Source organism: Diadema antillarum, unplaced genomic scaffold (assembly GCF_040938485.1).
Source record: "Diadema antillarum isolate AM-2024a unplaced genomic scaffold, OU_Dant_1.0 seq00000526_RagTag, whole genome shotgun sequence".
Classification (NCBI taxonomy): Eukaryota; Metazoa; Echinodermata; class Echinoidea; order Diadematoida; family Diadematidae; genus Diadema; species Diadema antillarum.
Window position 1 is genome coordinate 765,398 of NW_027271478.1, and position 14,932 is coordinate 780,329.

General features: G+C 36.5%; 1 protein-coding gene across 1 annotated transcript in view; it reads left to right on the forward strand.

Annotated features, from left to right (window-relative positions):
- Positions 1–11,271: 11,271 nt before the first annotated feature.
- The window catches only part of LOC139734444 (ATP-binding cassette sub-family C member 5-like), a 75,129-nt gene continuing 71,468 nt past the window's right edge, over positions 11,272–14,932 (forward strand). The window contains exon 1 of the mRNA XM_071645229.1: positions 11,272–11,379. Within this exon, the coding sequence (XP_071501330.1) occupies positions 11,279–11,379 (101 nt within the window). The 5' untranslated portion in view covers positions 11,272–11,278. The remainder of the gene's footprint in view (positions 11,380–14,932) is intronic.

Here is a 14,932-nt window from a genome sequence, read left to right on the forward strand (position 1 = left end):
AACATACGATAGCAATAAGTAAGAAATCCTTTCCACCGGGAGACACAGAGCCAGGGCGGGAGAAATCAAATCTCAAACGGGAGAGCAATAAATGGGCTTTCGGCGGGAGATCTCCCGTCAAAAACTGGAGAGTTGGAGTCTCTGATAACATAGAGTTCTATAGTGAATTTACTACTTTTTTTTTGCAGACAGTGTATCACATGGTTCTCATTCTTTTAGAGTGCTCTCATTTATCAAAGATGCTGTCTAATGTTACAGAGGAGAGCCGTATAAAGTAGAAAATAATTTTAAAAAACTCCTCTAGAAAACTCCTCTAGAGAAATGGATTTTACCGACCCTACTAAATGTCTGTAGGTCTACCTATTCACCTCGACAGCATACAAATACGTCTATGCAAGTTAAAATGTTGTGAATTTGTTGTATTTGTAAGTACCATTGTTCTTTCTGCAATCATACAGTGTCAGTAGACTATTGGTATGTTTCATCTAGAACTCCAGAAACTCCTAGTATAAGTACAATATGCAATAATAATTATTAATATGTTTGATATATTCCTTTGTTGATTGAAATACAAAAATTTAATGTGTTCAACCAGCTGTCTAAATCATTGACATCAGTGGACATTAGTGAGATAACAGGGAAGTGGGTTTCGTCTCACCTGGTAATACATGTAAATATCTAACCACCTTTCTACTATTTTGTATGTAGTTGTATGACCAAGCGTTGTAGGACCGGACAGGTTGTGGGACCGGACGTGTATTGTAAGTGCGTCTGTAATGAAAATGACGCACCCAGGAATTCTCACGCCGTTTTCAGAGTATGTTGTCTAGTATAAGAGGAGTCTATATCAAGTCTTAAATGTAAAGAAGGGTGCATATTCTAATCTATGTAAAAATAGAACTCTAGGTAAGCTTTCATGCGTGAACTTAAGTGTCCGGAAATACAACCCCCATTGTAACTGTCAAACACACAGAATTAGTAGATCAAAGTCTCGGTATAATGGTAAATAAAATTTGACATTGTAAATTCATGGAATTGTGATATTACTAGTAATCCCACCCAAAAGTAAACAAGAAAAGAAAAGAAAAATTGTTTTGATAAATACTGTTAGTCCTGTATTGATTTGCACCCAAAAATATCACAAAATTATATTCTTGGTTCAACTTCGACAACTTTTTCCCACTACTAAACAGCAGTACTCATCATTGCAATACAAGAATTAAACCTTGCAACATGCTACATATTTAGCTGTTCTAATTTCTAAAACAGTTTTGATGTCAAACCTGCTAATGGAGAGGTTTTACATATAAGCACTACATCATAAAGTAAAGATGTATCTGTGATGCTGAGTGCATACACATTGGGATCTAGTGAGGGGTTCCTTCGGGATCAGATTTTTTTTTAAATCAGAACTAAACATAAAAAATATAATTTGCTACATTCATTTTTGTTCCCATGAAAGACCTAACAGTTTGAACAGGAAAGTGTTTTGAATGACAGAGTGGTCTACATTTTTTGTAACTTCGTTGCTTGTTATTGAGACAAAACATCATTCACTTTGATTGCCTGTACAGTTTTGTAAGTTCTGTCCACAGTTCCCATTAGAATGGTACAGGAGCACGATTGTATAGCTTACAACTGTAGTTAAACAATGGGACTGCATTCTGTATTACCATCCATGCAAGGATCATACAGCTGTGTCTATTCAAAGGAGTGAGGTTATTTGTTATGATTGTTTCATACAACAAAAGGTGGCTGAATTTATTTTTAGGACACTGTTTTTGGTGACTCCATTGTGCATCCACTTAAAGTATCTTTATTTGTGTTATGTAATGAATACTCATGATACACCCAACTAGTATAGCCAAGACTGCTAGCAACACTTTTTGTGTGATTATTCTGTGCACAGTGAGCATTCTCATCACAAAATCTCACAGAATCTTACTTTCAGAACACAGAAAAGCCAGAAAAATCACTCTCTGGTCAACAATTTGTCTTGGTATGTCTGGCATGGCATTTGGTGCCTACAGTATATCCTGTAACTTTTGCTCAAAGGCATAATTGCTGAAAATCTCAAAGTTTTTCACTGGCAGCATGAATGTCCCTAGGTGTGAATGTGTTTCATGATGTGTCCCATCAGTAGTGTGTGATCATACTTTTCCCTCATGAAGTGTACACTTTGTATGTAAGTGACATCAAATAGTCTTGCACAAGCATCTTCTCTGACCTGGATCTGCCATATCATTGCCATATTTTAGGCTCACCTGAGCCAAGGAATCAAGTGAGTTGTCGTACAATAGGGAAGGGGGCAGAGCCTTGAAATCAAGGTGTATTCTTTGGAAATCTTAGAACTGCAGAAATGATAGAGCTGTAATTGCATTTAGTGACTGTAGTTTCAAGTTTTGTTTTTGTTTTGTTTTTTCCTTGGCAGAAGGGTGGTGGATGCTGTGGGGACCAATTATGTAAGGCCCAGTTTATACATTTTTATCTTGAAAATGCCTGGTCAAATTGTCACAAGGTATTATCGCCAGACTAATAGAATACAATGTGTATGCATTTTGAAAATGGGCCCCAGGTAACCCTAAAGCCCCCACTTAGAATGTTAGAAAAAAGAAATTCTTCGAGAAAAGCAGAGATGTTGTAAGAACATGATGTATTTCAGAGCCTTGAAATCAAGGTATTCTTTGGAAATCTTAGAGCTGCAGAAATGATAGAGCTGTAATTGCATTTGGTGACTGTGAGTTATATACCATATAGTAATACACTGTAAATTCCTTGTGAGTGTACTTGTAAACTTTTACTATTGCTTCAGATTCAGGGATGGTCTCTTTGGGGCTGAGACCAAATTGGGAGCCACTTTTCATATTTTGATCTCCTTTATGAAAGTTCATGGGCAAGTCCAAGATAAGGTCCCCTCAGAAGGCAAAATTTCATCTTTGCTCAATATTGACATGTTTGGTATCATTTTGAAGCTTATGAGTTGAAGTTTTGATTTCCATGGAGGAAAAAATGATATTATGTAAGTTTATGCAAATTTCAAGGGCTTCATTTGCATAAATGTGAAACACAGCGTTACGTATGGGACATTTATAAAAATTCATATTAATTCAAAGGAAAGCAAATGATATGTAATTAATATGTGGACATAAGAAGTTCATCAAATAGTTTAACTTGGTATAAAAATTTAGGGATTATGCAAATGATTATGCAAATTAGCTCGTGTCCTATCATGAGATGTCCCATACGTAACAAATTGAGGTCATTTTTTTAGGTTTTTTCTGAAATTGCTAAGGATATTTTAATGCCCTTTTGGAAAGTTCTAATTTATTGTTTAGAGAAATTAAATACCATAGAAAAAAGAAAAAACAGTAAAAGAAATATATTCTATTAGGCATTGAAATAATGTTACGTATGGGACAAATGCGTTACGTATGGGACATCCTCATACATATTGCATGTAAATGCATGTAGCTAGCTGGGAAGGTCTCTCAGTACACAAATGGTAAATCATCCTGAAGAAAGCATCCCAGCATTGTAGCTACTTTTTGAGTTTTAGACACTTGAAACAATGCATGTACTTGACTGAACAATTTTCAGAAAGGGGGAGGGGAAAATGGCAAAATACAAAATGAAAAATCAGCATTAAAGGGATGGTATAGTTTTTGTAGAAATGGGGATTCAGTTTTCAACGTTTAATGAGATGATTGGAAACCAATTATATGAATTACTAAAGAGCATACAATCCTAAGACTAGAGGAATTCAAAGTTTATGTGACGGAGATCCAATTTGAAATGGTTGTGATATATACAAAAAAATATATAAAGTAAAATAATTCTTTTTTATTGCAAGTGATACACAAATTGTTCTTATTCAGTTTCAATAGTAGCAACGACAAAATTCATGGGTATACATACTGAGGTGTGACTCGAATCAATGACCTGACTGCTAGACAGACATCATATATCTACTCGATCACAGGGGTTCCACGCAGCAGGTATTGCTTATTTATCAAAATTAATATTTCTTGTGTCAAGTCATTTTTTATTGAAACTAAATGGCAAACTGCCCTTCATCAATGGAAGTAAACACTTTAAACTATTCAATTTTTCAGTAGTAACTATCCTGATAAAAATAGGGCATACATACTCAGGTTGATCATAAAAAATATGATTAAATATGATTATGATGGTAAATATATGGGGAATATTGTTCCCTTGTCAATCTGGAACAGCATTTGAGTAATTTCAACTGATTCTACCTCAGTGATTATGCAAAAATTTGTTTATGGGTATTTTGCAAAATCATTATGCAAAATACCCATATAAACTGGTTCTCCACACACTAAACGAATGGGGGACAAAGGGCATGCATACTCAGGTTGGTCATAAGAATATAAAAATATGATTGAATATGATTATGATGGTGAATATTCCGGGAATAATGTTTCCTTGACAATCTGGATCAGTATTTTAGTAGTTTCAACTGGTTTTACTACAATAATTATGCAAAATACCCATAAACATGGTTCTTCACACACTAAATGAATGGGGGACAAAGTGTCCCATACGTAACTGTCCCATACGTAACACGTCATGTCTGTCTTTAATTAGAACCTGTAATTAGAGCTTTTTGCCTAATGACATGAAACTTACCTGTGATAATCTTGAGTGTTGTGACTTTCATCACAGTGAGTTACAAGTTGTAGAATGAAATACTTTCAGAGAGTTTTGAGGTTGAAAAAAATGTTCAAAAAAACAAAAGTTTTCTGGTCCCATACGTAACGGCACATATTTTCTCTTCTAGAATATAATTGTCAAGGTCATTTTTCTCAATTTTTTACATGTTTATACTTCTCCTAGATATCAATCACCATGATGAAGTTCAATATGATCAAAGGCCATTAACACTATTTTTCAGGTCATAAAAGTCTCTGAATGTCCCATACGTAACGCGCGCATTATCTTGGACTTGCCCTCATGTCAAATTTTCTTCAAACTTGGCAGGCATCATCAGCAGTGTTAAATATGATTTTCAAATGGAAACCATGCCCCCTGGGAACCCCCCACCCCAACAGCCTACAAGTTTTCTATGTGTACAATTCTTTTTTGGTAATAGTCTGCAAGAATATCAGGTGAGCACAAGACCCAGCACTGGGTCTCTTGCTATTTTTGTTCAGATTTAAACAACAATTTACAATTCCATTCATGACTGCTTCGCTGAGTGTATCCTGTTATCTGCAAAAGTGGTAAAAAGCTGATTATCTGTAAAATAATGGGAATTTGGCTTTGCTGTGCATGATACAGAATTTCATGGTTGAGCCTGACCCAGTTAGATAGGCCAGCTCGCAGTTCCACTTTGCGCATGAGCAGCAAAAGGTAATTCGTACCAACAGGCACATTGGTTTTTTATTTCGCTGAGATTTACAAGCATTTGTAATGGAATGATTATTCATGCAATCCTTTTGGTGCTTGCCAGCACATCCACAGCTGCCAGAAAAATTGGTATTTGGCAAATCAATAGAAAGAGATTGTCACTACATTCAGTGTAAAGTAATGAAATGGATGCTTTTCCAAATGTTATTTGACTGATCATTCTGGCCATTTGGTCTACACAAGATCATTCTTTGTTTAAACAGGATTGATGAATCCCATAAATTGTTACATGTATTATTATTTTAAAGCTCATGCACTGATAATGAGTAAAGTACCCCTTTCCGATTGAGAAAAAAAAAAAAAGGTCATTCGCACCAATGTGCCCATGAGCTGACTCTGAACGGGCTTATTGAACCCTCCACATTTACTGCTATCTTTAAAAGATACAATGTGTCTTCTCTTCCATTGTTTTCTAGGAGCCTCATCTCTGCATATATCTAGACTGTCAATAATGTAAACTTGCTGTTGTATAAATTATAATCAAGAAAAAACTTCAGTGTTGCTTGAGTTGAAATTTTCTCATTCAGGAGGAAAAGCTTGGAACATTTACATATATTCATGTGCCATGCTGGTATTTAGATACAAAAGGTTTTGTTGTATTCATTGGTATTGCAACGGAAGTCTGCTGTAAAAAACAACAACAACAAATTGATGGAGAGTCTGGTAATCAAGTACAGTTGAAGTGAATCATCTCAACAAAGCAGTCTTACAGTGTAGTCATACTGGATATTAACCTATTTGTAACAATCACTATCAATTATTTAGTCATTGAGAAACGCTAGAAAAAGATCCTGACAATGTCCATGTATTGCTCAGTGTAATTACTGATCCAGATAAATGCCATATAAATTTTTTGAACAGTGCATTAGTTCGTGAACTGCATTCAAAGTGGGTCCCGTCATGCTGTCAACGAGTGAACATTCTCAAGGCATACCATACCAGTACATCTATGTCATTTTCCGTGATATTGTATCCCTGATGATATTACAGGATGCTGTCTATAAAAATTAAAACAAACGGTATAAAGAGATGTACTCTATCAACACAACAGACAGTTTTATGCCATACATTATAGATTATGATTTCATGGGATTTATTACTGGGTCAATCCATGTCAAATCATCCAGTGCTTGTCACCCGACCCCCTCCGATTTTCTTTAAAATCGCACCAAATGTTCCCCAAAGTGTCTGACGGAAAATCCCAAAATATTTTGCCCCAAGGTCAATTGGTTGCTAAGATACAGCCTCACATAGCAACCGGTGCGCATTCAGAAAAATTAGTGAAAAGAAAATTAGGCATTTTTGATTGATTGTGGTGGCATGGATATTTATGCAAAAGCATTCATTTTCAGGAAATTGAGAGAACTTTATAGTCTTTGCAAGAAAAACTGACTGTGACGCGAAATTGACTTTTCGTTAACGTGCACGAGGTCACCGAAAATGGTATTAAATGTTAATTTCCAAAATTTTGATGCATATTTAGAGGCTAATATCTTCCACATTTCATCACCTTAGGTTCTAATATATTATGCTGTTGAAGGCTTTGACTTGCTCAATAATTTTGAAAAAAATCGGCGCATTCATGCCCACCGTTTTTATGGAGAGCGCCCTCAAAGTTGACAAAAATGAAAAAAGTGCCAAATTCAAGGTCACGGATCATCCTTCGTCCCACCTAGGAATGGCACCAATTTTTGTGTATTGATAGACATTTACCTATATTATCTTGGGTTACCAAAGAAATTTTGCTCCCGAAATGTTCAATGGCAAATTTACCCTACCGAAAATGGTCGTAAATGGCCAAATTCCCATGTAATATCACATATTGGGTTTAGAGGACACTTCAAATGTCCAGGCTTTCAAGATAAAAAGGCCTAGCCCTGTGATATTTGCAGTAGGGATAGTCTGTTATACATATTTTAGTAATATACACCACAAAACACTTTCATTACATAATAATGACCTTGAAATTTATTCCAAATTTTGATAAAAACAATAAATTGCTCCATTTTCCTCATTGTATTGCATACAATATTATGTAATATGTGTTTTGTAACACTTTTCACAGAGCAATATTTCAAGAATTATGAAAGCTGACAGCCTACCACATTAAGGTTCTAAAGTATTTGTGCTCTTCTTTCAGATTTTGTGTCAATTTGATCATGAATGTTATACCCTTGACCTTGAAGTGCTTCTAAAAATAGCTGTAAATTTGTTAACTACAAACCTACACACATGACAGGTGTATTATGGCATGCTACACTACATTGTGATTCTTTCACAAACACAAAAGCTTTTTATGGTGTAAATGTATATACTGGAATTAATCTATACATGCTTGCAAGATATGTTACAATTAATTACTTTGTTCTGACAATGACCCTCAATTTCAATCAAAAAAGGGGATAGTAATATTTTGTGATTTTGTGTGCATTTCCTATGGAAAACAGTGCTTTGTGGTGAAACTTGACCATTTTTACTATCTATCGCTTTGATTGATTAATTCTATTGTAGTTATGTTAGAAAAGTGGGCTGTGACAATTTCCAATTAAAAAAAAACATGGTTATGATGTAGAAAATAGAAAAACAAAGAAATACATAAGAAATTCCAAAAACAAGAAAATACATAAGAATTGAAATGATTTTGGAAGTTTTCATAAGGTACAGAACAAATCGCCCGAAAAAGAAGACTCTCAGTCCTTTTAATGTGCGTTTCACAGGCTAGAATAAGAGTCTTAGTATGTTGGGCGCAATGTCCATAATTATCAACTATTATCACGTACTTAAATACAGGTCTTTATGGAGAGGAATAGGCATTTCTCATGATTTTGAAGGTCATAAATCGAGGGTCATTATCAGAACAAAGTAATTGATTGTAACATATCTTGCAAGCATGTATAGATTAATTCCAGTATATACATTTACACCATAAAAAGCTTTTGTGTTTGTGAAAGAATCACAAGTGTAGCATGCCATAATACACCTGTCATGTGTGTAGGTTTGTAGTTAACAAATTTACAGCTATTTTTAGAAGCACTTCAAGGTCAAGGGTATAACATTCATGATCAAATTGACACAAAATCTGAAAGAAGAGCACAAATACTTTAGAACCTTAATGTGGTAGGCTGTCAACTTTCATAATTCTTGAAATATTGCTCTGTGAAAAGTGTTACAAAACACGTATTACATAATATTGTATGCAGTGCAATGAGGAAAATGGAGCAATTTATTGTTTTTATCAAAATTTGGAATAAATTTCAAGGTCATTATTATGTAATGAAAGTGTTTTGTGGTGTATATTACTAAAATATGTATAACAGACTATCCCTACTGCAAATATCACAGGGCTAGGCCTTTTTATCTTGAAAGCCTGGACATTTGAAATGTCCTCTAAACCCAATATGTGATATTACATGGAATTTTGGCCATTTACGACCATTTTCAGTAGGGTAAATTTGCCATTGAACATTTCGGGAGCAAAATTTCTTTGGTAACCCAAGATAATATAGGTAAATGTCTATCAATACACAAAAATTGGTGCCATTCCTAGGTGGGACGAAGGGTGATCCGTGACCTTGAATTTGGCACTTTTTTCATTTTTGTCAACTTTGAGGGCGCTCTCCGTAAAAACGGTGGGCATGAATGCGCCGATTTTTTTCAAAATTATTGAGCAAGTCAAAGCCTTCAACAGCATAATATATTAGAACCTAAGGTGATGAAATGTGGAAGATATTAGCCTCTAAATATGCATCAAAATTTTGGAAATTAACATTTAATACCATTTTCGGTGACCTCGTGCACGTTGACGAAAAGTCAATTTTGCGTCACAGTCAGTTTTTCATGCAAAGACTATAAAGTTCTCTCAATTTCCTGAAAATGAACACTTTTGCATAAATATCCATGCCACCACAATCAATCAAAAATGCCTAATTTTCTTTTAACTAATTTTTCTGAATGCGCACCGGTTGCTATGTGAGGCTGTATCTTAGCAACCAATTGACCTTGGGGCAAAATATTTTGGGATTTTCCATCAGACACTTTGGGGAACATTTGGTGCGATTTTAAAGAAAATCGGAGGGGGTCGGGTGACAACTTTTCTGAAAATTGGATGATTTGACGTGGATTGACCCTACTAGCAGTCAACGACGTGCAAGAAGCCTGACAGGCTAGGGGGGGGGGGGGCAGGGAGGGATTTGTTGTTTCATTTCAGTCTCAAACAATCATGACTTTCATTCATGTTCAGACATTGCCTGGTAGTAAAAATTTCATGAATATCGTCATTACAAAGACATGCCCTACTTAGTAGTTCACCCCAATGTCGTCCTTGTCCTCTAGTTTTCGTTGGGCTCAAGGAAATATTGTCCTGTGTGACCCGCTTTCATTGCCAGCAACATTTTCATTCCATGCAGTCTCTCATTGGCAAGAGAGAGAAACAAAGGGAACTGGGATATGTACAGGGTTCATGAAAAGTCTCGGTCATTGAAATTGTGATTTATCTGATAAACGTGATTTCTCTGTACTCGAGTGGGAGAAAGACAGGGAATATTAGGTCCTTTTTACTTTTGAAAGGAAATTTTGCAGCCATTGAATTTATGACATCTGATTGAATAGTTTTCACCCAGAGAGGGATATGTAAGTCTGCCCTCTCTTATCCATTCTCCCTTTATCAGCATCTCTCCCTCATCTGAGTTTCCCTGATTGTGAAAGAGGTTTCCTGAAGATCTGAATATCTCTTCATGTAGTAACAAGAGACATCAATCTACCCCATTTTTCTTTTAAATGATTTTATTTCATCATAGATTGAAGCATGTAAACATACAATCCTAGGTTACTAAATGTCGGCAGGTACAAATTGTATAAGGACATGGAGATACAAGACACTATTACTACACAAATAACAAAAATGCAAGAATGCACAAATGTTTCTAGTGAACTTGTAGAGAAAACAAGTAAGGTATATTTCAAAAGCCTCTTAATTGCTGCAATATAGATGTTCTATCTGATTTTTAACTTGGCATCACATTTTCTCACAATGGAAAATGTTTGTAAATTTGTGATTTTGTTCAGCTTTGCTTTATAGGTTAATCAGTTTCCATTTAATCTCACTCCAATACAAGACATGCAATGGTATTTAGGCCTGCCAATTCTATAATGACAGGATGGTGATTTCTACAATGTTTGGTTAGGGAAGCCCAAAAATGTTACTTTAACAGGATTTACATTTGTATTTGCATGTTGCCTCTTAAATTGACTTTCATGTCTGTTTACTGAATACATGATATGTGTATATGTATGTCGTAAAGTTTGAACACAGAAGCATCTATTGTAGGTGAGACTGCATAGATTGATAGCAGGATGTTGTCAACTGTCGTTTTTCTATTACTATGTGGCCTTCCTGTAAAGGAGACAACAGATTGTTGTTTTTTTTTTTTTGCTGCTCTTGTGCAACACTGTATTGAAAAACGATAATTTGTCATGATCGTAAGATTACATTTCAAGAGATGCCTATGATTAGGGCAGGGACCATCCAGGTTCTACAATTATGTAAGAGCTGGATTGTGAATATAAGTGAAAGTGATAAGACTTCACTTGTTATTTGAGTATTTTTATTTAAAACCCTGATCTCTTTAAAAAAGAGAAAATAAAAGTCCATGCAGTATTTTAGGAATTGACTCAAGTTGTTTTAACTGCCTGATTTCTAGTCCCCTGCAGCTGATGATCATCATTAGGTACAACTGTAGCCGCTAGTGGAGCCATGCCTGGTGCGGGGAAGGATACTACAAATGGCTCGCCTCCGAGCTGGGCTCCACTGGGAGGAGCCGATGTGAGCGGACTGCCAGAGTGGGAGATGGGCGATGGGGATGAAGCCGGTGGGAGAGGGGACGGGAGAACCGGAAGCAAGTACCGGAAGAGTCTCAAGTTGCTCATCCCTTTTCGGCTCAAGCCCACGTGAGTATCGATCCGTTTCATGAATACTACATTTAAGTGGATATTTTCATGTGAGTAATTTTTCGCGCTGGGTCGAGTAAGATGAGTTTTGCATGCTTTTCATTCTGCCGAATCAAGATACTAGTACAGAAACGTGGCAAGCGAAAATATTTGCCTGTTTTTATTTTCGCACTAGTTCCTGGTTGTGGGAAATGCATTAAAATATTAACCCATGGAAATTTTCTACTTTAACAGTATGCACTTCATCTCATACCTGCTCAACTTATTTGTTTTTGCTAGGTTTCTTAGTAAGACAGAGTTTGTGGGGGGTACATTTGATTCAGTCATGTTATGGTGCCACATCATTACATTTCTTAGGTCAGATGTGATAATGTCTAAATTCTCTAGATGAGTAAAATGACTATCATAGTAAGAAAAAAAGTGACTGTTGGGTTTTTGAGCTCAGAAAAGATACCACCAGATTCTGCCTTTACAGCTTGTATGGATTCTATGACACAGTTAATACAATCTTGTGAAACCAGGAACATCTGTGACACAAAACTTGAATTGGAACTGACAGCCTTTTTTACAGCATGAAACTTTCAGAACTTGCCACTGGTATCCAATGTTATAAAACACGTACAACACCTTTAAATTTTTCATGTGCATTTTGCTTTTGCGAATTCGACTCGCAAAATTCACGAAAGTTTTATGCATGCAAAAATGTCTGGTTTTAATAATATTTATAATATAAGTTTATAGAAAGGTCAGATTATTGAAAGAACTGAATCCTTTATCACCAGTTTCCAATAAGAGAACAAATTGTTTCCAACACATCTGCTGTAATGACCATCAAATGACATACAGCTGTAAATGTGGTGGTGTAGAATACCAGATTGCTAGCAAAGTATGAAAATATCTGATATCTGTCAAAATTCGCCCAGAACTAGTTTTATGATCAAATTGCTCAGCTAATCTTGTGCTCAGGGAGGCGTGGTGCCTTCATTCTTTCTGGTTGACTGACTCATGAAGTACGAAATGTAGTTTTAGTATCTGCTAAGTTTTCAAAGAGCTATGAAACACTGTCAAATAAGGGCAGTCAGAGTCTGGCAGTGAGACTAGGTGGAGAGGTGAGAAGAAGTGGGGCAGGCCCCGGATGAGGGTTGTTGTACCTACACGTAAATGTAGATGCTGCCTGAAATAAAATCATTAATGTTATAAAAGTTTGTTGGTCATACAATTCTGTGGGGTTGATATCCGACCCGTGTCTAGGATGTCATTGATGATCAAGGGGGTCTATTCAAAGGGGAGGGGGGGGGGATGATGGGAGGCAAGGGAAACGTTTGGGTTCATTGGGGAGATTGCCAAGTTGACCTTCATGGTTTTTCAACCTGTAGTCACATTCGTACTGCTTCTTGAGTTCTGACAATTTTTCTGTGCAATTCTGAAAATTTGTCGTACATTTTTTGTTTTATAATTTTGCTGTGCAGTATGAACTCAGAGTTCGACATCAGCAGTGGCTCGACGGCCCTGATTGATCGATGTCCTGCCACCAAATTTCACGTTCAAAGATTTTAGTTGCCCAAATGGCCTACCAAAGAAAAAAGTTAGTGCCGTTAATTGATGTACAGCTACTTTAATACCACAAGTATGTTATTGGGAAGGGATACAAAATTCAAGAGTAGTCTACATTCAGACTAGATGCTGTATGAAAAGAAGATTGGTCTAATAATAAGACACTTTAAAAGCTAACGTAATTAGCAAAGAGATTGACATTGCAAATTGCAAAAAGATATCTCTGCTTGCTGTTTGGTCATGAGATGTGCATCGTGTTTTGTTGTCTGTGTTTGACTGTTTTGGTCTGAATTTGTCTGATTGTAAAAATTTGTTGTGTTAAAGTTTGGATTCTGCTCATCAAATTATGATTGAGTCTTTTCCCTATTTGCCAATTATAAATTTATGCAGATTGTGTACATTGTACATGTACATGCCTCGAATAGGACTAGTGCCTTCAAAATGCTCTGCACTTTTATGGTCCCTGCTTCCATGGAATAAATGGTGACATAACAGTGTATGATCAGTCGATAAAATCCATTGATGAAGCATGCTTATAGTGCGTAGGCCAGACAAATACTGATAGTAAGTGAGGTACAGATTCCGGTTGTGTTTGTTTGTTTGTTTGTTTGTTTGTTTGTTTTATTTAAACACAGGCTAAAAATACTTGCACTCAGCCGTTAGGCTGTTTTTCAGCAAGTCCGTATGATACAGAAAAACATCATGTGGTACAATCAACGTATTATACAAATGATTGTTGTGCATGTTTCACAATTGTAAATACCCCCGAGTGTGCTACATCTCCACTAACGCCACGGAATAATCCTGTGCATCCTTTGTTTTATAAAATGGGTCGAAAACTAACAGTATTTTTCACGTACCTTTGTAAGATGTCGGAAGATGTTCGTCCCAAACATTTACACACGTCTCACTCGGAAATCCCGCACATATAAGTAGTACGCATAAGAGTACACGTACGCCACACGTGTTATGTACACAAGAAAGGCCGGCCGGCAGCCCAAACTAGAAGTTGTTTACAGGATTGACAGCGCGTATAGTAGCGCGCGACGCACTTGTAACAACTGATTGAGTGCGCACTGCTAGTGTAAACATGTGACGTCAGGCCGTGGATGTTAGTGAGAAATTAATGCTCGCACACGTGACTCATTTCAGCGCTTCCAGTTGGCTACATTCTTGAACCCATTTTATAAAAGATAATACATGCGCAATAATTATTACAGCAAAACAAGAAGACGAGAGAAAAATTTTTTAAAATGCATAATATACACAACACTCATTGGCAGAATCAAGTACAAAAACAGTAAATCACAGAAAGAACAGATGTACGAACATGTCATGAAATGCATACTTGCACATAGAGAAGTGAGGTGTAAAATACAGTGCAGCAGTACAGACTTAAAGGACAAGTTTACCTTCACAGATATGTGGGTTGAGTGGATGCAGCAATTTAGAACACATCATTGAGAGTTTAAGGAAAATCGGACAATCCATTCAAAAGTTATGAATTTTTGAAGTTTCTGCTCACTCAAGGCTGGATGAGAAGACTACTGTACTATAGCTTGTGATGTCACATGAGTACAACGATATAATAAAAGAATTAAGAAAATTCAACATATTTTCACTTTTCTCACATAACAAAAGAACACATGACTTCTCTCTTTCAGAAGGCAGGGGGAATAATATTACCCTTAACTCTTTATGTGCCACGTTCGCACGTCCGGCTCAGTCGACGACGTGCCAACTTCGCATATTCTGCTCAACAAACAAAGCCGATCAAAGCTGATCATTGACACTTGTTGTGTGGGGCAAAAGGGTTGAGAGCATTTGCATGTGTCGGTCAGATAGGATCTACATTAACTCGTTCCCGAGGGGAACCTGGTGACCTGTATGGGGATTCCAGAATTCAGTATGGAACAGGTTAATGATGAAGGGCCACTGCCTCACTCATGTTGTGATGCATCTGTGTCAGATCAAAACATCTTCTGGTTGTCTGCTTTGG